This window comes from Macrobrachium rosenbergii, chromosome 27 (genome assembly GCF_040412425.1).
Source record: "Macrobrachium rosenbergii isolate ZJJX-2024 chromosome 27, ASM4041242v1, whole genome shotgun sequence".
Lineage (NCBI taxonomy): Eukaryota > Metazoa > Arthropoda > Malacostraca > Decapoda > Palaemonidae > Macrobrachium > Macrobrachium rosenbergii.
In genome coordinates, this window is record NC_089767.1 from 36,191,575 (window position 1) to 36,218,428 (window position 26,854).

At 36.4% G+C, this 26,854-nt stretch overlaps 2 protein-coding genes and 1 long non-coding RNA gene across 3 annotated transcripts in view; 1 reads left to right on the plus strand and 2 right to left on the minus strand.

Moving 5' to 3' along the window:
• LOC136853627 (probable glutamate receptor) overlaps positions 1-7,507 on the minus strand; it is a 9,543-nt gene extending 2,036 nt beyond the window's left edge. Inside the window, exons 1-8 of the mRNA XM_067129441.1 lie at positions 7,162-7,507; positions 5,071-5,216; positions 4,834-4,927; positions 4,460-4,609; positions 3,758-3,896; positions 2,135-2,292; positions 1,078-1,229; positions 150-459 (exon numbers count right to left, since the gene is read on the minus strand). Coding sequence (XP_066985542.1) covers positions 150-459; positions 1,078-1,229; positions 2,135-2,292; positions 3,758-3,896; positions 4,460-4,609; positions 4,834-4,927; positions 5,071-5,216; positions 7,162-7,404 — 1,392 coding nt within the window. The 5' untranslated portion in view covers positions 7,405-7,507. The remainder of the gene's footprint in view (positions 1-149; positions 460-1,077; positions 1,230-2,134; positions 2,293-3,757; positions 3,897-4,459; positions 4,610-4,833; positions 4,928-5,070; positions 5,217-7,161) is intronic.
• Positions 7,370-24,391, plus strand: LOC136853631 (uncharacterized). The gene is made up of 3 exons (XR_010857516.1): positions 7,370-7,508; positions 9,665-9,782; positions 24,263-24,391. It is a non-coding gene; the product is annotated as an uncharacterized lncRNA (long non-coding RNA).
• On the minus strand, positions 19,664-26,583 carry LOC136853628 (histone-lysine N-methyltransferase, H3 lysine-79 specific-like). The gene is made up of 5 exons (XM_067129443.1): positions 26,105-26,583; positions 24,258-24,434; positions 23,625-23,682; positions 20,983-21,054; positions 19,664-20,267 (listed from the first exon to the last, which is right to left on the minus strand). The coding sequence occupies exons 1-5, from the start codon at positions 26,510-26,512 to the stop codon at positions 19,666-19,668; spliced, it is 1,317 nt and encodes a 438-aa protein (XP_066985544.1). The 5' UTR covers positions 26,513-26,583; the 3' UTR covers positions 19,664-19,665.
• Positions 26,584-26,854: the final 271 nt, after the last annotated feature.

Below are 26,854 nucleotides of genomic sequence, written 5' to 3' on the forward strand. Positions count from 1 at the left end.
ATACTTGATTCATTAAGTCGCAGTGTTCATACACTGAATATTAATGAATTATTTGTTACAGGGACAGGAATAGACTATATAACATATATGTGCTTAAATGTCAGCTAAACGTGCAATGATAATCCCCTGCATCAATGTGTACGTCGTACCTTTATGTCAACATTACCAGAGGAGGACAGTGACGTCCTGAAGAAATACCCCATACCAAGAACCTCCTGGCCTGATGCATGCAGTTGCTTTATAGTTTCGATGCTTCTGGGAGGTCTGGCTATGGTGAGGAAGGCAGTGAGGTTACTGCAGTAGGCAGTGGTCAAGATCAAGGCGTAGACGCCCAGAAACACCGCCACAATTCGTGTGGGCGCCATCTCCGGAACTTGGTCTAGGGACACGCGGAAGTGGATGCCCCAAGTGTAGAGGCTCGAGGAAATTAGGCTCTGGAAGGTCCCTCGTTCTTCCCCGCTGTAAAGAGACGAATTTTACATTGCTGACGTGGATTAAAAGATCTCTGTGCTGAATTGACTCCATCTTTGCGAATGTGATAACTCTTAGTATTAAAAGACTAGAATTTCAAGGCAAATCCCGTTAACTAAACCTTGCAAATGATTGTCGTTTTCACTTTTGGTCTACGCGGCAAACTGAGTCTTTCAGAGTATACATGATATTCCTCACTGATGTTAGCTGGTGATTACACTCTGATGGTCTTATAAATGATCACATTTATTGAAAGAATTGTATTAAACAGTTCATAATAAAATATCGAAACAACAATATAATTTGATACATTACTAAGAAGCCTAATAATTCAAAAGATATTTAAGATGGCGAAAAAATAAAGACAAAACTGGTCTGCACATTATTCAATACAAGACCAGAACAAAGCAATTAACGATGGATATTAAGCAATAGATAAAAAATATAAATAAAGTACTCAAACTTCGAAATGAGACTGGACAAGGTAAGGTGTTTGTAGCCTCATTTCCTTACAGAAGCTTACGTTTTTCACCAACCAGCCATTCAAACACATCACCATATGTCACTGACTTCAAGGCATACTTACAGGAACTTATTGTGACTCACAATATTGCCGAAAGCCTTCCTGTGAAGTAGAGGAGAACGCAGAACAACAGAAGCCCGAAAAATGTGGCCAGCCAAGTCTCTTCTAAGAACGGAAGAGCGAGTGATTGCCAGTGGGGCTGCGGTGGGTCGGTTCTGGCCATGAAACAACTTCCCTGCAGCGTGAGGAGAGTCGTGCTGAGGTTCCATGAGTGAAAATAACACTTAAAAAGCCCTAGACCGTTCTTTTTAAAAAGCCCCATGCAATGGTCAACTTTATAATAAAAAAAACTATTAGTTAAAAAAAGCTTTACTCTTAGTTACATACAACAGTCTATGTCTAGATAGACTAAAATTCCGCGTATAAAGAAGATTTGGTTTGAATGTACACTTGCATTGCTTGTGTTCTCTCTATAGGCCTACGTTCAACGGATTTTTCTGACTATCCTGTTTGTTATAAAAGAAAAAAAAATCCTGTTTTCCAGCGTTCCGATATACTTATTAGCTCCGATAACTCTGATTTATTGGTTTCCGATGGCATAATTGATAATTGGTTATCTGTTTATGTTAATTAATAATCGTTTTTTCATAATTATGTCAGCTGCGCTTTCAACAGACTTTCAGTATTTAGCTTAAAATCCACATTTTTGTTGAATTTTCACTCCATAAAAGATACCTTTAATTATTTTTAATTCTTTTTTATCCTTGGTGGAATAGAATAGTTAGCTGACATGTTGAGTGAGAGGGAACAGCCAGGGCATTAGAGAGGAAAAGAGAGGAGACAATGAAATACTGTATAAGAGAAAAGAGCGGGGCAGACCCTATTGCTTTGAAGCCTTTATCATCCAGTACTTTAGTGCTTCCCATCTGTTTTTCTCTTGTTTATTCACGAAATATTAAATAAAACTAGAAAACGGAAAGAATGAAGCTTGTAGCTTATCAGGAAAAGAATTCTAAATACTGCAGCGACATCCTACTGTGTAGAATCGTCCTATCTTTCCCGAGAAAACCGGCCTCACTCGACATCTGACCTGATTTCAGAAACGGGATATCACTGGTACATCGTATCTACGCGACTCACGTCTGCATCGTATGGCCTCGTAAAGTCTTGGACGTCCGTCCTGTCGTTGTTGTTGCTGAGGAAGATGTTGGCCATTCCTATGTGTCCTACGTTCCTCTCCAGGGCTGCCACTAGTCCCGTCCAAGTTCCGTTCTCGAGTTTCGATCCCCAGAGTTCTCCTGTGAACGGGGTTTAGAAGTAGGCCTACTTTCCGGGGAGAATGCGTGAAGGACATTTGAGGAAAGGTGATTGACAGACGATTGACAGAAATAAAAATTATTAATGATTTAATAATTTACTTGTGTTTTTATTTCTTTGTTAATTTATCTGTTTTTCTGATAATTAGTCTCTCTCTGTATTTCTCGTTACATTCTGTTACTTCTTTCGAATGAACACCGTAACATTCTTTGGAAGCTTGAATTTCAAGTCACTGGCCCCTTTGGTGGGCTTGTTCCATATGAATGGGGTTCACTTTCTGAATAATAATAATAATAATAATAATAATAATAATAATAATAATAATAATAATAATAATAATAATAATAATAATAATAATAATAATAATAATGATAATAATGATGATGTTTAAGAAAAAAAGCCACTGTAGAAACACAGAGTTTCAGTAAATAAATATAAAAAAAACCTCTCTACTTCCCTTACGGCCCTCTTGAGCTGAGCAGGATCTTTTAGTGAAGGTCGAAAGCTCGTTTTTATATTTATTAACTTAAACTTTGTTCTTCTATAATGCCTTTTTTTCCTCAAACATTCCAGATAAACACGAATAACGTGTTTTTTTACTTATTGCCGGAGAAAGGAGAATATTCCTACTTGGTGGAGTGAACGAGAGTTGAGAAAAGGTCACGAATTACATAAATTACAGATAACGAGTATATTGTGAACCTGATAACTATGTATGGTTTATGAGCGGTTATTACAAATGAAGGAGATTGGTTATTTCACTTTGTTCAGTCGTGTGGCACGTTATAAAGTACTTTGTAACTACGTTTGGAAAGTTTAACACGAATATTAGTTTGTTAGCAGGTTGCATATGGTTAGTTTCATCACTGAGGTAACCTTTGAGGAAGTTCTGTTGGCAAACTGATACAGTAATTTAATATCGTAGGGGTTTCTGGGAAATTTTACTGAGAAATATTACTTTAACTACAATTCTTATAATTACTCAAGCTATTAATTCTATTTATGAGAAATATTCTTGATGAATTAAGCTACTATTTAATTATAATATTGTTAAAGATTTTACAAAAGATTGTATTATATTCAAATGTATCTATACATCCTCTGTAAAAGAAAGTACCATGACAGATATCTCAAAAATAACTTTATAATTGTTAGTCACATCTGCTGTGTCAATTTTTCCCAAGAATAACCGAGAGCGGGAATGAAGTATATTATTATTAATATTATTCAGAAGATACACCCTATTAATTTGGAACACGCCCACAGGTGCCACTGACTTGAAATTCAAACTTCCAAAGGAAATGGTGCTCATTTGAAAGAAATAACAGAAGGTTATAGGAAACACGGAGGAAGAATGTAAGAGCACTGGCAGTCAGTGTAGGCTTACGTAGTGTGTAAACTGTGCTAGATACTGACTGACTGTCGGACTTCGAAAGCGAGTCTTACCAGGAGGCGGTTCGCGGAACTCCAGAGTGAAATTGAGGACCCTGGATAAGGCGAACGCCACCTGCATATCCCGTCCAGCGTGCTGCCCTCCTTTGCCACGCCCGTACAGAACATGAGGGGCAAATCCAAAGGTAATTAGCTGAAAAAAAGCACATGTTTATGATATATTAGTATATATTTAGTAATATTTTCACGTATTTATATTATCGGACATCTCTAGGCCTACTCTGTTCGGTGGGACGTTTAAACTCCAGAACCAAGCGAGACACTCAGGTTGTTCGTCATATTATTGGCATCAGATAATTTTTTGTTTCAGTAACAGAAAACTTTGCTAGCGCTAATGAAGGTAAAAACTTTTAATCAGACTGTTCATTTGAAACGGGGTAATTTCAAGGTGAACTGGAATTAGAATGGATTTAGAAGGCCTATATAATGAACATATTTAAGTAACACATAATTTAAGAGATTTTTTTATATTATCCTCAAGGCTTTTTGATATAACTAAATCGATGTTCAGTGCCCGTTATATTATTACTATTAACTATGTACTCTTTGTAACTATTTCTTATCATGATGCATCCCGAGAAATTAATTGTTTTTCTTTTATTTTACTGATAACCTATTCACTTTTCATTCAAGTTTGAATCAAAGTTAATAAACTGATCTATGACAAATATTAAACAAAGCTCAAATATTAGTTACCGTAATGGTAGCTCCTTTTAAATTTGAAATCTTGTCAGGGAAGATCTCTGCGTTCGAAGTGAACCGATGGACCCGCCATCTGTTGGCCAGTGCGACGCCGTTTCCCCAGTACAGCTGATTCCTGTATATTAGCCATTCAGGACTGGATCCCTGCATTTAATTAAATTAAGAATTACTTTACATTGATGTTATGAACGTATTTACATCCCCTTTAGTTAGAAGGGTAAAACAAGGACGTAAATATGGCTATTTTTACTAACAGCTATAGAACAAATGGTATGAAGCTATCTTTAATTATCTTTTAATTCCTTTTGCAGTTCTGGAGATCACACGATGATGATTAAATATATAAAAGTTTCCTCTTTAAAGCTTACCTTAACTAGGCCTATGATATGTTGAGTCTTCTTGCCTCTGGGAGAAGAGGTGACCCTCTCTAACTGAGCTTTTGTTAGTCCAACAAATATGTATCTGAAAGATACGTGAAAAATATACATATTACTCTCCCCAAAGAGAGAATGCATATGTATAAATGCACAAAATGTTAAGCATAAGAAAAGGCTCCCAATGTATCAACGCTTGTAAGATGTCCTAGCAAGCCGGGTGTCACCTACTTGCCCTCATAGTCCCAAGGTTCTTCACCGGCCTCCAGGAAACTGAAAAGGGGTTCAGGATCCTGCATCAGGATGAAGTATCCTCGACAGTCTGGGGATTCCCAGATGAGGGAGGAGAGGTCCTTCGATGACGTCACATGCAGGACCTTCAATCGAGAAAGGTGGAGAATAATTAAGTGAGGAAGAGTGGAGAAGGATATAGGTCTAGCAACCTCATCCTAAAAATCTGACTGAATAGCAAAAGGATATTATACACGTATGTATCATTCACACATAGTCTATGTATAAACCCTGTGGGTGAGAATTTCTATATATATATATATGATATATGTATGTATGTATATATATGTATATATATATGTATATATATATACATAACAGATTTACTCTCTCACGCTTTACAGGAGTCGAATTAGGCTATACTGATTATCAAAAAAATAGTTCCCATCAAGATATAACTTCATGAATAATAAATTGGAATAACGAGCTTTATTTGCATATAAATGGAATCGAATCCACTTAATGAATTCCCTGACATTTGTTAGTAAAAAAAAAAAAAGTTTTGTCTCTGTGATTTTGAAATTTAAATGCCTGCGTGTCGTCGGCAGCGTCTCTTCATTTTTGGGCAGGTTCGTTTTTGTTTTTAATCTTTTAAGACTCAGTTAATCACTTCTCTCTTTTTCATTAGTCTAATAACTTCTCCCCCTCATCATCATTAATTAGAAAACTTTCAATCGAAATGATTTCCTTTCAATTTTTCCTTCTGTCGAATTACTTCAAATCACTTGCTACGCCGTCTGAACTGGTTATTTAAAGATGGTATTTACTATTTCCTTTCTATAAAGAACTTGCGAGATTTACGAACGAGTCATAAAGAAGCTTATACCCGTATTTCTGTTTTTCCCTCATTTTGGGAAAGGTCCCAGGAAAAGTTTTCCCTGATGGCTCCCCAACAAAACAGTTTTCCCTTAAGGGAGGTGGCTCTCTAGAAAGACAGTGTTCAATTATATGTGGCTCCCAAATATCTGTTTTCTCTAGTGAGATATGGCTCCCTAGAACCATTGCTCCGTAATAGCAGGTGGCTTCCCAGAAAAACATTGCTCTCATTGCTCCTATTAAAAATAAATAATATTAACAACCACATAATTCATTTCAGACGGATAAGATATTCCTAAAGTAAAATTATTAGTCTCATGTTTTGGTAAGCCTTCAGCCCCGAGGGTTTATCGACTGTTATAGTGGTGATTTCTATGTAACCTAATATCTGTTACCTAATATCTGTCAGAGGGTGCTTGCCATATTCAGTAAATAAAATTTTCAGCAGATGGATACATCATCAGTCTAAGATTAAACGGCTTACAACCTACCTTATTAATAATTCAGTGACTGACTGCAATAATTATTCGCGCAGGGAAAAATGCTAATGATCTTTTCAGATTATTCATAAATAAACGCTCCCCGAGCTGATATGGGATTTAGTTTACATAGCTTTCAGATGAAAATAATATTTTTCAAGCAATGTTGTCTAGACTCAGGAAATCATTGTGCATAAATTAATACCAGAGTATAGGCCTATATCTTTACAAAATGAAAGCATTATGAGTTCGCTTACAAATGAAATGATTGTCCATATCCCTCTTACAGCCAACCGTGGCGCCGAAATGATTGTTTTTTTTTTTCTACATAACACTCGATACATTACATACAGAAGTAACGTACGAGTAAGTAAATGACGGAAGAGGTATTTTGACAATGGCAAGATGCCGGATCAGCAGTGTTAGGTCTGTCACTGTCAGCTGTGTCCATCTCATTTAAAGTTCGTAGTGAGACAAATTTGAGTATGTACACATAAAGAAGACGTATCAAAACTATGATCTGTTGTGATGACGCTGTATTTTTATTTTTTACTAACCAAACTACGAGTACTTCACAAAGAAAAATATGTTTAAAGCGGCGTCTTACGTCCTATGGAGTAGGTCATTTTATTAATTTCTAAAAGAAACATGAATATTGAGAATTAGCTTAGGGCTATTTAAGAATGGATGATGATAAAAAAAATAGGAAACTTATTCAAAATATAAGAGCTCTCACCTGTTTAATGTATGGAAGCGTAATTAACCTTTGAATAACACTAGTCTCTTCATAGGCTGAATCGAACGCTACCACCAACGAACACCGTTTGAGCTGCTTGGTGGTTATGGCTATCAAGACGTCGCCGAGTGCCGTCATTTCATCCTCTTGCATCCGGGGAGCGTAGTAGGTTTCCAGAACTTTGGACTCCGTCAGATATTCGATGGCTTCCTTCGGCGTCACTTTTGTTTCCAAGTTTCTCATATTCCGACGTCGTTACTGGGCGGGGTGGCCTCGAGGATCCAAGGACACGCGAATAGACGAAAGACTTTTCGGCAGAGACGAAGTTCCCAAGAACCATGATCCAGGTCAGTGTCGCGATGCGAATCATTTTCTGCAATTGAGAGTTTATATTATTATTATTATTTACGTAACGTCTCTCTATTTTAGGTCTTGGTGTTCCGATATTCCTGTCACGCCTATGACTCATTTAAAGGAAATTTTAAACGAAAAAATAACCGTTTAAATGTAATTTTTTTTTAGCAACGTCTAGGCTAAATACTGGTTATAGAAGGACACCATAGCTTTAAACTGCTCCAGTTGTATAAATCAGTTTGTCCTTCAAATTATATTCCATTTGATATGCAGTTCTGTTTTTTTCTGAGAGTTTTAGCCATTTTAAGACACTTGTGATATAAACATGATAAATTTTGAAAGAAATAAAGTCTATAAAATGGGGAGAATTAGACACAGCTGCCTAATGGTGTGCAGTGTGGTTAGACTAAAACGTTAGACTTGCCGAGCCGACACTGACACAATTCCGAGTTAAAAAATGTTTCAGTGTCAATGCCTCATTATTTTAAAAGGTTAATATTTATATTACCCTCTAACGCAATTACGATACGATGCTATTTATATCCCAAATTCCGACTCTGTAGAGCTCTCTCTCTCGCTTGTCAAGGGATCCCCTTTATGCTTCAGCGACAAAAGACTGCGATTATGTCGCAAATGACCGATGAGTTACTCGTAATTCGACGAATTTGATCTTTTGATGTGAATGGAACAGGACCGGATGTTACAGTCTCTGCGATTAATTAGTGTTTGTTGTTGCCGTGGAGGGGAAGCGAAGCAGAAGCGGAGCGGAACTGCGATGCGCTTTTGTTAAGAAATTTAATTACGCGCTTTCTGCTTTAATTGATTGTGGTAACGTAACTCTCTGTTTACTTATTTGTTAATGTATGTTTTTCCGATAACTGATTCCTCTCTGTTACTTCTTTCGAATCGAAGCTTGAATTTCAAGTCAATGGCCCCTGTGGTGGGCTTGTTTCATATGAATAGGGTTCATCTTCTGAATAATAATAATAATAATAGTTTCCCGCTGGCTGATTCACAATTTCTATGCTCTCTGGCCTATGGTTGAGAGAGAGAGAGAGAGAGAGAGAGAGAGAGAGAGAGAGAGAGAATGGTAGAATGTGCGTCTATCCTACCTCAGTTCATATATCCATTTGAACGCGTGAAACCAGTTTAATGCCGAGTAATTACCTACGCCTAATTTTGAGCATAAATTCCAGTAATAGCTACGCGATATTACAGACTGAATACCAAAGTGTTGGAGATTATTAGGCCTACGACTTATCTGTTTTACCAGCGTGGATGCAACGCCGACGAGGAATGCTAGATACGCAGCTGAAACCCCCCTTTTTATAGTACAGGGCTACGTTATGCTGCGCGTCGGCATTGATGACGTAATATGACGTAAAGGTTGGTATTCAAGTCATTAGACAAAGATAACGGAAGAATAATATATTGAAAAATTATAAAAGAGTGTCAGTAGTCAGTACAATATGCCTGGTTCCTTAATGTGGAAATTCAGCCTATTTGCTCACGTGTCATACTACAGCCTGGAGTACGGTTCCAGCGGCCTGGAAACTGTAAAAATGTATAATGTGCTTGAGGCACTGAGTAGTTAGTGGTGTTACAAACACATGTTTGTTGTTTTCACAACCTTTGGCCTCCCTCGGTAAAATTTTTCTGACTTTGGTTGTGGATAGGGTAAGGTTGTGGTGTAATTGTGGTCTGAAAAAAAATATGATTAACAACGCAAATAGATTTAAATACGTGTTACATCATAATGATATAGCTTAGAACACATGAAGTAATGTTTCAATATAACATATATGTGTGTGTATTTAATAATATATATATATATATATATATATATATATATATATATATATATATATATATATATATATATATATATATATATATATACAGTATATATATTTATTTATTTTGCAAAATTAGACATACAAAACCAGGAAGTGTGTTTAGCTTCATGATTGGTAATGAAACAGTTTTATTTTAACTAATTAATTTTTCTTCTTTGTAGCTACTTGTTAGAGTAAAAAGTGTTTTATCATAAACTGTAGGCATTTTACTCTTCCGGTTTCAGATTCAGATCAAATGAAGCCAATTTAATTTGTGTTGAGTGCATATCAAAATGTTTGATGAAATTTTGCAGGAACAAGGGGGACTGAGAATTGCACGGATTTGGTCAACAGAAGTCTTAGGCCGAACTGACCAAGCGCTGGCTCTTTCCAGAAGGGTGTCCTTTGCTGTTATACATACAAGAAAATATGGTATGTGCCATAGTAAATACTTTAACAGTAGCTATGGTAAACGATCTATGGTTAATGGAGGCTTTGGTAATAGTAATTTTCGAAAATTAGACGTAAAAAGCAACACCAATAGCGATAAGGGATTCGAGGGAGTTCTGGCGTGATGGTGAAGTGAGTTAATGCTGTTCTTTGCGGGTATGTTAGACTCATAGTCTAGACCGTGTTTAGACTCAACAGTTGGTAGAATAAGTTAGTGCAGCTTTTCCGTACATGGGAATCCCAGTTAGGAGCACACAAAAGTCATGAGCTGTTAGGAAGATTTATTAGAAGTCATAAGCTGTTTAATAGGAAGGCACGGGGATTTTAGCTCATAGCTTGTAATGAAGAACAACCATCAATAACTGGATGTGAGGAAAGGCAGTTTGTTTTGTTTTAATGGTGCTGATAGTCAGAACGGCCTCTCTCTCTCTCTCTCTCTCTCTCTCTCTCTCTCTCTCTCTCTCTCTCTCTCTCTCTCTTTAAAGTTACCGTGAAAGAGACAGAGAGGAACTGTACCAACCGAAAAGACATTTTATTGACATTTTATGCCGAGAGAGAGAGAGAGAGAGAGAGAGACTCAGACTCGAAGAAAAGTGAGAATATGACCAGATCTGAAATACCTTTCATGATTTATTGACATCACTCTTATTCATTTCCTGCAGTTTCAAAACTTTTCATTTCAAATAGAAAATGAATTTAAAATGTCAAGATCATGAATTGAATGAACCAATATATATATATATATATTATATGTATGTATATATATATATATATATATATATGTTTATTTATTTATAGTTATATATATATATATATATAAATTATATATAAATATGGTGTATATTTATTTATTTATATTTATATATATGTAAGCACCGTGGCAAAGTGGTATAGTACTCAGTCGCGTTTGCTAGGTACGTGGATCGCTCCAGGTCCACCGCCCACCAGTTCACCCAGCTGTAAATGGGCACTGCCATCTAAATGGGTTAACAAAGGCGTAAGGCTTGCAACCTCACTCCTTTGGTCTTTGTGATCAAACCAAAAGACGCAAAGACTCTAAAGGGGAAAGGATTTATGGTGAAAAAATAAATAAATATTGCTTCATACATAAGCAATAATTAAAGCACGTCTTCATTTCAAATATTTTTTTGTTCTCAGGGTATATTTCATTCGTTCAAATTCGACGAAAACCTCTGCTTGGAGTTTTAGTTTCATGTCTGACCTTTTATATATTTAATCTGAGGTTTGAAAGTTCTGCAGAAATGTCGTGTAGGGTCGATTAAAGTTTTTAGAGTAAAAACTGGGTTTTGGCCGTCTGTGTTTTACGTGTAGCCTATCTGGTGGGCAATTTTTTTCCTGATATTTGAAGAGGCTTTTAGCATTAAATTTGACTCTGTGGGTTTGGAAATAATTTATTTTGAAATTTGACAGTTGTCTGGAAATATTGTTTTACAGTCTGATACAGCAACGTGAAATTATATATAATATATATATTATATATTATATATATATATATATATATATATATATATATATATATATATATATATATATATATATATATATATATATATATATGTGTGTGTGTGTGTGTGTGTGTGTGTGTGTGTGTGTGTATGCACAGAACGTTAAAAGAGTTATATTCAAGGCTAAAGGCTTAATAAGTGTTATGCTTATTATGTATTCTGGATAGTCATCTGTCCTTATACAATCTCTCTCTCTCTCTCTCTCTCTCTCTCTCTCTCTCTCTCTCTCTCTCTCTCTCTCTCTCTCTCTCTCTCCACACAATTCCCCATTCCTCATTTTTACATGATTTGAGGTGGAGCAGCCACGAACTATAAATTTTTACCCTCGGAAGTTTTATGTACTAATCCACAGAGCCACGAGTATTTTATTTTCTGGTTAATTAGTGAGTTAATTTCTTCTGTCATTTTTCCCATTCATTTTGTGAGAGCGGTTAAGTAATCTTTAATCTCATTAACGGGAGAGTAATGGCGATCTCATTTTGATTTAATCAGTAAATTTTTTTTTTTTTTTTTTTTTAGAACTCATCCGTGAACCCACTCATTTTGTTCCTTCTATCTTTTGTTGGTTGCAGTTCCATTGGCCTTATATATACATACACACGCACACAAACTTTACACATATATATACACATACATACATACATACATAATGAATAATTGGAATGGAATACTACCAATGTGGTTACTGGTGGGTCGGGAAGTTGGGCAAAACTCGCTGGTATGTTAGGCAGCAACCTGCCCAGGAGAAACCTCAGGTACAGAAGTACTTAGGTTCCAGCCTTTTTATATGACTTGAGTGAGTCAAGTTGGTAGCACCCTTGCCTTTCATTTGAGAGACCTGGGTTCGATCCCAGTGTGAATCAGAAGTTTATATAAAGAATATAATATATATAGTCTTTATGTTGCACATCAATATAAATAATTTATGTAGTATATAGTAAAAGGAAATTAACACTTATCTTTGCAATGAAATGTCTTTATTGGTAACTTCACTTAGTTATAATGGAAAAATACAATTCCCTTGAATTCACATCACAGAGCATTTACCAGAAATGAAGACGGTAACGAGGTAACAAAGGACGAATATATTTACAAATGAAAAGAGGGATGAAGTAGATTGCTTATGAAGCTACTGACTTTTCAGGGCCAACTTAGAGCTGGCTTAATTCGTGTGCAGACATACACAGGTTTTGTATTGAATATATATATATATATATATATATATATATATATATATATATATATATATATATATATATATATATATAATATATATTATTTATATATATACAGATTACATACATACGTACATTCATACATACACAGACTTACATACATAGGAATTCATACATACATACAAGGAACACATACATTTTACAGACCAAAAATTGTGAGGACTTAAGCTTTACATCTTCCTCTGCAAGGCTGAGTTAAGCGTTCCACTTCCCTACTTTTACTCCAGACTTTTTTTTTCCTTTCCCTTTACATTTTCTTCAGTGCATATTTCCCCAGATTTAGTGGCCATCAGTCATGAGCTTTCCCGTTCCCTTTCTCGTCAGTGCATCCTTCGCGTTTTTCTGTTCTGTTCTTGTTTTTTTTTTTTTTTTTTTGTTAAGGAATTATTACCCCTTGTTCGATTCAGGTTAGTCGTAAATCTTTCTGTCACCGTGGTTCATGATATTTTTTGTAAGTTTTACTTGAGTTTTCCTCAGATACACGTACACATACACATATATACACATACATTATAACACATATATATATATATATATATATATATATATAATGAATCTGTTGGATAACTAAGCGCATAGTGGATGTGATGAAGGATAATCTGGTGATAGAATGAATATGTGGGATGACTGAGATCACAGTGGATTTAATGAAGGATAATCTGGTGAGAAATGAATGTGGGGGATGACTGAGATCACAGTGGATTTAATGAAGGATAATCTGGTGAGAAAATGAATGTGTGGTATGACTGAGATCACAGTGGATTTATTGAAGGAAAATCTGGTGATAAAATGAATATGTGGGATGACTGAGATCACAGTGGATTTAATGAAGGATAATCTGGTGAGAAATGAATGTGGGGGATGACTGAGATCACATTGGATTTAATGAAGGATAATCTGGTGAGAAAATGAATGTGTGGTATGACTGAGATCACAGTGGATTTATTGAAGGAAAATCTGGTGATAAAATGAATGTGTGGGATGACTGAGATCACAGTGGATTTAATGAAGGATAATCTGGTGAGAAATGAATGTGTGGGATGACTGAGATCACAGTGGATTTAATGAAGGATATTCTGGTGAGAAAATGAATGTGTGGTATGACTGAGATCACAGTGGATTTATTGAAGGAAAATCTGGTGATAAAATGAATGTGTGGGATGACTGAGATCACAGTGGATTTAATGAAGGATAATCTGGTGAGAAAATGAATGTGTGGGATGACTGAGAGCACAGTGGATTTAATAAAGGATAGTCTGGTAAGAAAATGAATGTGTGGGATGACTGAGATCATAGTGGATTTAATGAAGGATAACCTGGTGCTAAAATGAATGTGTGGGATGACGGAGATCACAGTGGATTTAATGAAGGATAACCTGGTGATAAAATGAATGTGTGGGATGACTGAGATCATAGTGGATTTAATGAAGGATAACCTGGTGATAAAATGAATGTGTGGGATGACTGAGATCACAGTGGATTTAATGAAGGATAATCTGGTGAGAAAATGAATGTGTGGGATGACTGAGATCACAGTGGATTTAATGAAGGATAACCTGGTGATAAAATGAATGTGTGGGATGACTGAGAGCACAGTGGATTTAATAAAGGATAATCTGGTGAGAAAATGAATGTGTTGGATGACTGAGATCACAGTAGATTTAATGAAGAAAAATCTGGTGATAAAGTGAATGTGAAGGATGACTGAGATCACAGTGGATTTAATGAATGATAATCTGGTGAGAAAATGAATGTGTGGGATGACTGAGATCACAGTGGATTTAATGAAGGATAATCTGGTGATAAAATGAATGTGTGGGATGACTGAGATCACAGTGGATTTAATGAAGGATAATTTGGTGAGAAAATGAATGTGAAGGATGACTGAGATCACAGTGGATTTAATGAAGGATAATCTGGTGATAAAATGAATGTGTGGGATGACTGAGATCACAGTGGATTTAATGAAGGAAATTCTAGTGATAAAGTGAATGTGAGGGATGACAGAGAACAAAATGTATTTAATGAAGGAAAATCTGATGATAAAATGAATGTGTGGGATGACTGAGATCACAGTGGATTAAATGAGGGATAATCTGGTGATAAAATTAATGTATGGGATGACTGAGATCACAGTGGATTTAATGAAGGAAAATCTGGTGATAAAGGGAATGTGTGGGATGACTGAGATCACAGTGGATTAAATAAGGGATAATCTGGTGATAAAATGAATGTGAGGGATGACTGAGATCACAGTGGATTTAATGAAGGAAAATCTGGTGATAAAGTGAATGTGTGGGATGACTGAGATCACATTGGATTTAATGAAGGAAAATGTGATCAAATTAGTGTGTGGGATAACTGAGATCACAGTGGATTTAATGAAGGATAATCTGGTGAAGAATGAACTTGTGGGATGACTGGGATCACAGTGGATTTAATGAAGGAAAATCTGGTGATAAAGTGAATGTGTGGGATGACTGAGATCAGAGTGGATTTAATGAAGGATAATCTGGTGAGAAATGAATGTGTGGGATGACTTAGATCACATTGGATTTGATGAAGGAAAACCTGGTGATAAAGTGAATGTGTGGGATGACTGAGATCACAGTGGATTTAATGAAGGATAATCTGGTGATAAAGTGAATGTGAGGGATGACTGAGATCACAATGGATTTAATAAAGGAAAATCTGGTGAAAAAATGAATGTGTGGGATGACTGAGATCAGAGCGGATTTAATGAAGGAAAATCTGGTGAGAAAATGAATGTGTGGGATGACTGAGATCACAGTGGATTTAACGAAGGAAAATCTGGTGATAAAATGAATGTGTGAGATGTCTGAGAGCATAGTGGATTTAATGAAGGATGATCTGGTGATAAAATGAATTTGTGGGATGACTGAGATCACAGTGGATTTAATGAAGGAAAATCTGGTAATAAAATGAATGTGTGTGGGATAACTGAGATCACAATGGATTTAATGAAGGAAAGTCTGGTGAATCACAGTGGATTTAATGATGGATAATCTGCTGAGAAAATGAATGTTAGGGAGGATTGAGATCACAATGGGTTTAATGATGGGTTAATCTGGTGATAAAATGAATGTGCGGGATGACTGAGATCATAGTGGATCTAATGAAGGAAAATCTAGTGAGAAATTGAATGTGAGGGATGACTGAGATCACAATGGATTCAGTGAAGGAAAGTCTGGTGATAAAATGAATGTGTTGGGATGACTGAGAGCACAATGGATTTATTGAAGTATAATCTGGTGATAAAATGAATGTGTGGGATGACTTAAGAGCACAATGGATTTAATGAAGGATAATCTGGTGATAAAATGAAGTGTGGGATGACTGAGAGCACAGTGGATTTAATGAAGGATAATCTTGTGATAAAATGAATGTGTGGGATGACTGAGAGCACAAAGGATTTAATGAAGGATAATCTGGTGATAAAATGAAGTGTGGGATGACAGAACACAATGGATTTAATGAAGGATAATCTGGTAATAAAATGAATGTGTGGTATGAATGAGAGCACAAAGGATTTAATGAAGGATAATCTGGTGGTAAAATGAATGTGTGGGATGACTGAGAGCACAATGGATTTAATGAAGATAATCTGGTGATAAAGTGAATGTGTGGGATGACTGAGAGCACAATGGATTTAATGAAGGAAAATCTGGTGCTAAAATGAATGTGTGGTGTGACTGAGAGCACAGTGGATTTAATGAGGGTAATCTGGTGATAAAGTGAATGTGTGGGATGACTGAGAGCATCGTGGATTTAGTGAAGGAAAGTCTGGCGAGAAATTGTGTGGGATGACTGAGATCACAGTGGATTTAGTGAAGGAAAATCTGGTGAGAAAATCATTGTGTGGGATGACTACGATCAGAGTGGATTCAATGAAGGAAATCTGGTGATAAAATGAAAGTGTGGGATAACTGAGATCACAGTGGATTTAATGAAGGAAAATCTGGTGAATCACAGTGGATTTAATGCAGCAAAATCTGGTGATAAAATGAATGTGTGGGATGATTGGGAGCACAATGGATTTAATGAAGGAAAATCTGGTGATGAAATGAATGTGTCGGATGACTGAGAGCACACTGGATTCAATGAAGGTAGATCTGGTGAGAAAATGAATGTGTGGGATGACTAAGATCACAGTGGATTAAATAAAGGATAATCTGGTGATAAAATGAATGTATGGGATGACTGAGATAACAGTTGATTTAATGAAGAAAAATCAGGTGAGAAAATGAATGTGCGTGATGACTGAGGGCAAAATGGATTTAGTGAAGGAAAATCTGGTGGTAAAATGAATGTGTGGGATGACTGAGATCATAGCGGGGTTTATGAAGGAGAATCTGGTGAGAAAATTAATGTGTGGGATGACTGAGGTTACAGTGGATTTAATGAAGAAAAATCTGGTGAGAAAATGAATATGCGGGGAATGTGAGCACAACGGATTTAATGAAGGAAAATCTGAGGTTAAAATGAATGTGTGTGATGATTGAGATCACAGCGGATTTTATGAAGGAGAATGTGGTGATAAAATGAATGTGTGGGATGACTGAGATCACAGCGGATTTTATGAAGGAGAATGTGGTGATAAAATGAATGTGCTTGATGACTGATAGCACAATGGATTTAATGAAGGCAAATCTGGTGGTAAAATGGACGTGTGGGATGACTGAGATCATAGTGGATTTAATGAAGTTAAATCTCGTGAGAAAATGAATGTGTGGGATGACCGATAGCACAATGGATTTAGTGAAGGCAAATCTGGTGGTAAAATGAACGTGTGGGATGACTGAGATCATAGTGGATTTAATGAAGTTAAATCTCGTGAGAAAATGAATGTGTGGGATGACTGAGGTCACAATGGATTTAATGAAGGAAAACCTGGTGATAAAATGAATGCGTGGGATGACCGAGATCACAGTGGATTTAATGAAGTTAAATCTGGTGAGAAAATGAATGTGTGGGATGACTGAGGTCACAATGGATTTAATGAGGGAAAACCTGGTGATAAAATGAATGCGTGGGATGACCGAGATCACAGTGGATTTAATGAAGTTAAATCTCGTGAGAAAATGAATGTGTGGGATGACTGAGGTCACAATGGATTTAATGAAGGAAAATCTGGTGATAAAATGAATGCGTGGGATGACCGAGATCACAGTGGATTTAATGAAGTTAAATCTGGTGAGAAAATGAATGTGTGGGATGACTGAGATCACAGTGGATTTAATGAAGGAAAATCTGGTGATAAAATGAATGCGTGGGATGACCGACATCACGGTGGATTTAATGAAGTTAAATCTCGTGATAAAATGAATGTGTGGGATGACTGAGATCACAGTGGATTTAATGAAGGAAAATCTTGTGATAAAATGAATGCGTGGGATGACTGAGATCACAGTGGATTTAATGAAGGAAAATCTGGTGATAAAATGAATGTGTGGGATGACTGAGATCACAGTGGATTTAATGAAGGAAAATCTGGTGATAAAATGAATGCGTGGGATGACCGACATCACGGTGGATTTAATGAAGTTAAATCTCGTGAGAAAATGAATGTGTGGGATGACTGAGATCACAATGGATTTAATGAAGGAAAATCTGGTATGGAATTGACTAAAACATTAGCATGTTTTATGATACCTTATCCACTACTTGAATAACTCATAAACGATTTATCTTTATGACAAGGGTCACCACCATACACACACACACACGCACACAAATAATCATCACTGTGCATTTGTCTTTTCAAAAGCTTAAACTTTATATAATACAGAATTACAGCGAGCATACACCAAATGGACCTTCATTAATGTCGTACTGTATTTTGTAACAGTGAAATGAAATCAGATACTTGAAGACTTTTCTGTTACCTAGGGTACTTGATGTTTATTTTCAAATTTCTTGAGATGTAAATATAACAATGAAATCAGGTACACTACACGAATCTAATTTTCAGACAGTTCTGCTTGTAAGCAGTCAAGTTTATTTAGCTCATTCTTATGTCAACAATCTTCATTTTTTAAAGTGCCGTGCCAACTCATTCATATGTCAGTTATATGTTTTTAAAACTTCCAGTATCATTCCCAAACAGTAAATTGATTTACAAACAATAACTATATTCCTAAACTATAAGTTGTTTTTACAAGCGATTGAAATCATTTGCGAGTGATCAGTTTTATGTGAAATCAGTTCCTTATCTAAACAATCGACCTGTTTTGCACACAGGAAATACGTGACACTTCCGGTATACGTGATCTGTAATAGCTTCTGGTAATAATTTTATAGTGGAAGTTTTAAGTAATGCATTTTGCAAGAATCATGGAGTGTCACAGCATATGTGGATGAAAAATGGAGGTTATACATTTTGCTTTGCTTCATACACGGTGTGTTTATATTATTATTATTATTATTATTATTATTATTATTATTACCATTTCTCTAAACGTGGACATGATGTATACTTACATAGCTTGCAATATATCACTTATTTATATAACCCATACAATTCCCCTCTTACAACTTACCCATTTCATTTTCCTGGTATAATAAACATGATTATCACATCTTGAAAGCGCTTTAACTTAACTAGAGTCTACGGTTTAACTAAAATCTTTTATTTTTTGTAATTTTACAGATTTTTATAGCTCATGGAAGGTAGTATAGTATCCGCTAATATATTTTTGTGACATTTTTGTGAGTCTGAATCTGTGACGAGATCCTGTTTGTGTTTTTTAAAGATTTAAGTAGTTCCAATCCCTTAATTAGAGGCGTTGATAATACCGTATGTAAGTTATATAAAAGAATATATGACTTCAAGATTAAATTCCCTAACGTATTAATACTTTAGTTCATGTTTTTAGTAGGATAATATCTCTCACTTGCATGTCGCGTAAATCTGTCTACTGTATGCTAACACTTGTTTTAATAAAATCATTGAAAACGGTAAGTATGTATGTATATATATATATATATATATATATATATATATATATATATATATATATATATATATATATATATATATATATATATATATATTATATATATATATATTAAAAGATTAGGCCTCTACTTTATAGCCTGCTGCTTGCTCTTGACTCCAAGGTTTTGTATCGACTGAATAACCGCGTCTAAAGTGAGCCCCGTCTCCGTAGAGGAAAACAGCGAATCGCTCCCCGACCGAACTATATTGAGGTTCGAATCCGTCGACGAATAGAGCGAATCGCCCGACTCGAGGTTGAGGTCGGAGTCGCTGGGCGTGAAGAGGGAGTCCCTCCCCGAGTCGATCTCGACGCTGAAGTCCATGCTGTTCGAGGTCGACATGTCGACGGAGGGATAGAAAGGGAATGCGGTCTGGTGATCGCTCCCCGGCGGGGTCTTTCTGGCGACGCCATCTAGCGAGGCGGGCTTCAGAACTCGCGGATGTTCGTCGGCGCTGCTGCTCCGAATCTGCTTCTTCGCTTCTGATTTCTTTGCGTGTTTGTTGTCTCCCTTTCTCTCCTCCTCCACCTCCTCCTCTTCGTCATCGCTCGTTGCCACTACTTCTTCCTCTTTTCCACCTTGTGCCTCTTCTTCTTCTTCTTCTTCTTCTTCTTCGTCATCGTCTTTGTCCAATTCATCGCTGTCTTCATTTGTGTCGTCGTCAGACGTTGATGGGTGGTCATCTTTTCCTGGAGGTGAATTTACTTTATTAATACTTAATTTAATACTTAATCTATTAATTAAACTGTAATTTACTTTATTAATACTTAATTTAATACTTAATCTATTAATTAGACTGATCATAGGAAATCCCATTTAAATATTAGTTTTGTTACGTTGGAATAATTCCTGGAATTAAAATAAGGGAATATGTAGTAAATATTTCTGAAGTTAACAATTAATTTCTTATTTGAAAGGTAGGCTTATCATTTTTAGGTTTACAAGGTCAGTATAAATTATCCTTGGAGTCAAGGTGAGGGCAAAAAAATTGTTTTGATAAAAATGCAAATCGTTCTTTATGTGAATAGTCTTGTGTATTATTATTATTATTATTATTATTATTATTATTATTATTATTATTATTATTATTGTCTTTTCTGCTTGTACACATACAGTATACACGCACACGTGTATATATGTGTGTGTGATATACATATATAACATATATATATATATATATATATATATATATATATATATATATATATATATATATATATATATATACACACACATACATATATACATACTGTATATATATAAGTATATATACACAAATATATCTGTATATATTTATATATATTGTGTGTGTGTGTGCTTTTGCATGCATGTGCACGCACTTATGTACGTTCGTGCGTTTATCTACAACAAACAAACATAAATCGTAACATGATTTCCACTTACCCTGCTTGATTTTGGTCAGCAGCAAAGGATAGAATTCCAGCGCCGTAGCATTTTGAGGCTCGTATTTCAGAACTGGAAAATGAATGAGAACTACATTAGTAGAGAGAGAGAGAGAGAGAGAGAGAGAGAGAGAGAGAGAGAGAATCTTGCATATATCTGGAGATTTTCCCGATGTTATCAATTTTGTGCTTAATTCCTTTTGATTATGGATTTGTACTTTTATGTTTTTAAATCATCATTTTTTAGTGTTCCCCTTATATTAACCGATGCAGTGTTTTTCGTGGTATCTTAGTTCATATTGCCTATTTATCACTGTCATTTTGGTTTTTGTATGGTAAATATATTTTCCTGTGAAGACAATATATATATTTTTAAGTTTGCTTTTTGTTCCTTCGCTTTCTGGAAATTTAAGGATCTAGATTCAACCTTGTATTAGATTTCTGGAGCTGTATATTCTGGTGTTTTGGAAATGGTAATTATGAAAGAATAATAGAAAATAAAAGAAAAAGCTTAATGCATTTATCGAGAAATAAATGACTTAAAAAGGAAAACAATATTAAAAGAGAAATGACCAACGATTATTAAAAAAAAAATTTAGAAAGAAGCAGGAGTTCCGCCTAGTTAATGTAGCGAACAGAAGCCACTGTCCCCCCTTCCCCCGCCCCACGCCCCCTCCTACCCACATATCGGCTTTCACCGAGCGACAAAAGCGTAGCGATGGTCGTTTGTGCGCAACGGATTTTTATTTCAGTCTTGCAGCGTGAAATGGAAGGAAAATGGGAAATTTGATCAACCGGAAACGGGATGACTAGATAAACATTTATACTAGAATTGTGCACGCTCTCTCTCTCTCTCTCTCTCTCTCTCTCTCTCTCTCTCTCTCTCTCTCTCTGCTTACGTCGAACACTAATGTATAATTTTTTTTCAGGCCTTTGGCTGGTTCACTGATTGTTGAAAAAGCAGTATTTGAGGTTGATAAACTTTTTTCAAAATTAAAATATTTTCTACTGATATATTTATGTCTGTAATAGTGGGCATAAAACATACACACACACACCCACACACACACACCCACACCGTATTCCTATTTTAAATTCATCCAATGGTCAGACAAAGGCAGTTTTAACTAAAGCGTGAAATGTAGCAGCGACGCAATTTAAAACGACCTTATTCGAGCATAATTCTCGTTTCAGCATAATGAATTTTTTTTTAGTTCCCCAGACTCGAGAAAAAAATAAATGGGGGGCCGGTTGGAATTCATTCCAGGATGGAAAAATTGTAGTTTATTTTTTCCTCGGTTTTTTTTTGCTGGGGTGGGGGGGCTGGGTGTGGATGCGTATAAATTACAGATACGTTTTGACGTTTTTGTGTAAGTGTGGATTATTTGTTTTATGTTTTGGAAATGAGGTTTGGATCGGGTGCAATGGGCAAGATTTGATGAAATGCAATGGTGGGAAATGATTGACAAGATGAAACAGTCGTGAGGTTGAGTATACACAAGTTTGTGTATTCATATTTATGTGTATGCATATTTGATGTGCATCTAGCACATGATATTAAAAAGTTAATGAAATTCACAAGTCGATTAAATTCCAAAATCCGTAAAATTGAAAATTTCATCAAATTAAAATGTTCATAGGACTTCAGTGGACCTCGTGCGTTCACTGTAGGCATTACTTGAGGTTCTTTGCTGCGTGCCTTCGGTCCCTAGCTGCGGCTCCTTTCGTTCATTTTACTGTGCCTCCTTTCATATTCTCTTCCTTTCAGCTTCCTTTCCACCCTCTCCTAACAATTGATTCATAGTGCAACTGAGAGGTTTTCCTCCTGTTACACCCTTCAAACCTTTTACTGTCAATTCCCAATCCAGCGCTGAATGACCTCATTGGTCCCAGTGCTTGGCCTTTGTCTTAAATTCTGTATTGAATTCAATTAAGTTCAGCTCACGGGAAAAAAATCGTCGTTGAAATTCGTGAACTGGAACACAAGCGGTCCATTTCACTTATCATTATGTCGACGGCGTAATGAAAAGTTTGTGTGACTCGGGGTGGGTCGTGACTTACTTGGCTCGGCCGACTCAGGGTGAGTCGTGACTTACTTGACTCGGCCGACTCAGGGTGAGTCGTGACGTACTTGACTCGGCCGACTCAGGGTGAGTCGTGACTTACTTGGCTCGGCCGACTCAGGGTGAGTGTGACTTACTTGGCTCGGCCGACTCAGGGTGAGTCGTGGCTTGGCTGACTCGGGGTAAGTCACGACTTACTTGACTCGGCCGACTCAGGTTGAGTCGTGACTAACTTGACTCGACAGACTTAGGGTGAGTCGACTTGGCTGACTCGGGGTGAGTTAGGGTGAGTCGTGACTTACTTGACTCGGCGGCTGACTCAATGTGAGTCGACCGACTCGGCCGACTCAGGGTGAATCGTGACTTACTCGACTCGGCTGACTCAGGGGGTAAGTCGTTAGTTACATACTTGACCCGGCTGACTCAGGGTGAGTCGTGACTTGACTCGGCCGACTCAGGGTGGGTCGTTACTTACTTGACTCTGCTGACTCAGGGTGAGTCGTTACTTATATACTTGACTCGGCTGACTCAGGGTGAGTCGTGACTTGAGTCGGCTGACTCAGGCTGAGTCGTGACTTACTTGACTGACAGAGGTTTAGGGCATCTGCGTAGTCGCGAGACATCAGCGCTGACAGGAACTGAAAGAGACGGAGATGAAAGCCTTTGAAAATGGTGAATCTTAATTATTATGAATATTTCTGGATTTTTTCGTCGAACTGATAAAGAATGTTATTCAATTTGAGATTTATTTATGATTATTTTGTACCTTGAGTTACGATAAGTGATGGTATTCGTGGCTGTAAATATCTTAAAAAAGTCTTTGAAGAAGACAACATTCCTCCTGGGAATCATGATAACAATACACTAAGTCAACAGTGACTACTTAATATCATGTATTACGTATTTAACAAACAACGCAAAAAAGCATTTCCTTCGCAATACATTGCTACCCTCACACTATTCTCCTTGCATTGCAATACATTGTTATCTATTTAATAACTTATTTTTTTCTCTTTTAATAAGTGAGATCTCTTCTTTCTCTATTTCCCTTTACCTCCTCTTCTTCCTTATGACCTCCTTAATATTTTTTGAAAGCATGAATTTAAAGTCAGTGGCCCCCTGTGGGCTGTTGCATATGAATAGGCTTCATCCTCTGAATAATAATAATAATAATAATAATAATAATAATAATAATAATAATTCTTATTATTACCTCAGACAGCAGCTCCACCGGAGCAGACAGCGACGACCTGGCGTCGAAAAATTCGCTGGACGTGCCCCCAGAGAGGCCCTCGTAACTGCTGGGGCACGAGGACAGGGCACTGTCGGACGTGGTCACCTGGGAACAACCGTATTTACTGTCGGGCAGCCGCAGGACGCTCTCTGCGCTCTGGGACGGACAGATAGATGGACAGGTAAGTAAGGATTCTCTTCCAGTATGTGCATGGAGTGTCTTTACATTTTCAGAATGTTTTAGATGAGTTTTTTGATTCGTAGATTTGGGTGGATGTGCTCGATTTTATTTTGATGTCGTCTGTCTACGGTAAGTCTGTTTACGTACCTGTAATTGCTTACATCAAGCAGTTTGCTTTACGTTCTAAATATAATAGAATTTTCACTTTATTCTGTTTTGATTCAGAAGATTATTGTCCGTAGCGAAGCAGCTTTTGTCACCTTCAAGTAGACGGTAATTGCGTTATTTGTAGCATGAACTGACTCTACAATTCTCCAAATTTGAAATTTACTTTCCACGCTGTGAAGGTTTTTTAAATGTCCGTTTGTTCTCTATCAAAACAACAACGGAACGTAGCTAACAAATTTCAAGCTCAACTGAGAGCTATAGCATCGCTCTAAGCCTTACTTTGTCTTTATTGCTCTTTATACGCATTAATAAAACTTCGATAACCTACCTGAACATAAATAGTTCGCCTGAGAAAACGCCATGGAAAAAGGAAATGTCATAGAAAATATATATATATATATATATATATATATACATACATATATATATATATATATATATATATAAATATATGTGTTGATTATATATATATATATATATATATAATATATATATATATATATATATATATATATCACACACAAAGTATATTCTACATGTATACAGTACTTATAAAAGGCCCTTTTACGTATCAGCATTTTTTACTATATGAAATAATTCAGTATTCCTTCATCCGACCGTGCATTGAAGATTTCATCCAAAAGCTGCATTTTAACGAACGCACAAAATCTGATCTTTCCATACGTCCACGCTCATTCTATGCTGCACGTCGAACAATGATAATTAATAATTCACGGCCAGAAATTGAATTCAAGTCGAAAGCCACCCGAACGTTAATAACTCGCTTTTAGAATTCACAGGATCGCCCGTTCGTCTCGTTTCTCTGTGATCTTTGCTTGTATTAATTCGGGAGGAAATAAAAAAAAAAGACGGGCTTGGGAAAAATCCTACGAGGAACAAAGTCCAAAAAATTGCTCGGAAAAAGCTCAGATTCATGATTGGACCCGAAGCCCAGTACTTGTTTTTTTTTTTTTTTTTTTTCGGGGAATTGGGACCGAGGTTGTTGAGCTTACTGTGAATATTTATACTTCGGTTTTTTTTTTTTTTTTTTTTTACCAAATTTTAGATTAGTACCAGGATAGGTATGTGTGTTTTGTCCTATACACCGGCTTATATAGATGCAGATAGATAGATACATTATATGCACACCCACCCATATGCAGTATATTATATATATATATATATATATATATATATATATATATATATATATATATATATATATATATATAATATATATATATATATATATATGTATATATGTGTGTGTGTGAAAACCTAAGCAGCGATTGTCTTATGCCTTGACACATAAGAAAAAACATTTCCTGAATGGATGAATCGTGAAATTAATGACATGACACAGATGTAGCATAAACTGTAACTGTATTTGTTTGTGTATTACAAAATTCTCCTATTACATCTCAGTATTTACGACTCAACATACACGTACACACGAGCACAAAAGTACGGTACCTTACCTGCGTGCTTGCGGACGGAATAGTAGCAACACCAGCAGAGGCGGCAGCCAAGGACATCGCATCCTCTCTGGAACAGAGGTTGGGCTGAGTCACGCTCCTCGTTAGCCACAAAGACGTCTCCCTGTCTCGTCTGCTGGAGGAGCCCTTGAAAAACACGCTGGCAGCGGCAGGAACTGTTGCATTTTCGTTGCTCCTGTATCGCTCGTTGCTCACTGGAGAGTGATCTGGGCTGGTCCCGGATGCCGGGTTTAGATTGTTGTTGTAGTGACTGTTGTTGTTGTCAGAGTTGTTGGCAGAATTGTTGTTGTCATAGAGCGAAACAGCTGTTGCAGTGGACGATGGACTGACGAAGTTGTGGGTTCTTGGTATCGTGTTGACTTCGTCTTCGAAAGAAATGTTGTCTTCCATCTTGGTGGCCTTTGCCTGGAACAGAGAATATTTTAATTAAACGCTAAATATTCCAGTGAACGACCTTTTTTTTTATTCAAATATTTAAATTTTCAACGAGGAGAAACCTTTATATTTTAATCTTGCCTTTCAGAATGAGGTATCAGATAATCTTGGTATCTTTGGCTAAACATGGGAGGATGCCAATGATTTTTTTTGTGTATTTATGGTTCATTTTATATCAAATAAGATATCGGGTTATTCTCTAGAGTCGAAGGTTTAATTACCCACAAGATGTATTCTTAAGTGATATTTTTTTATTTTAAGGGAGGCAGGGAACAATTATTTTCAAGCCATCTCTCT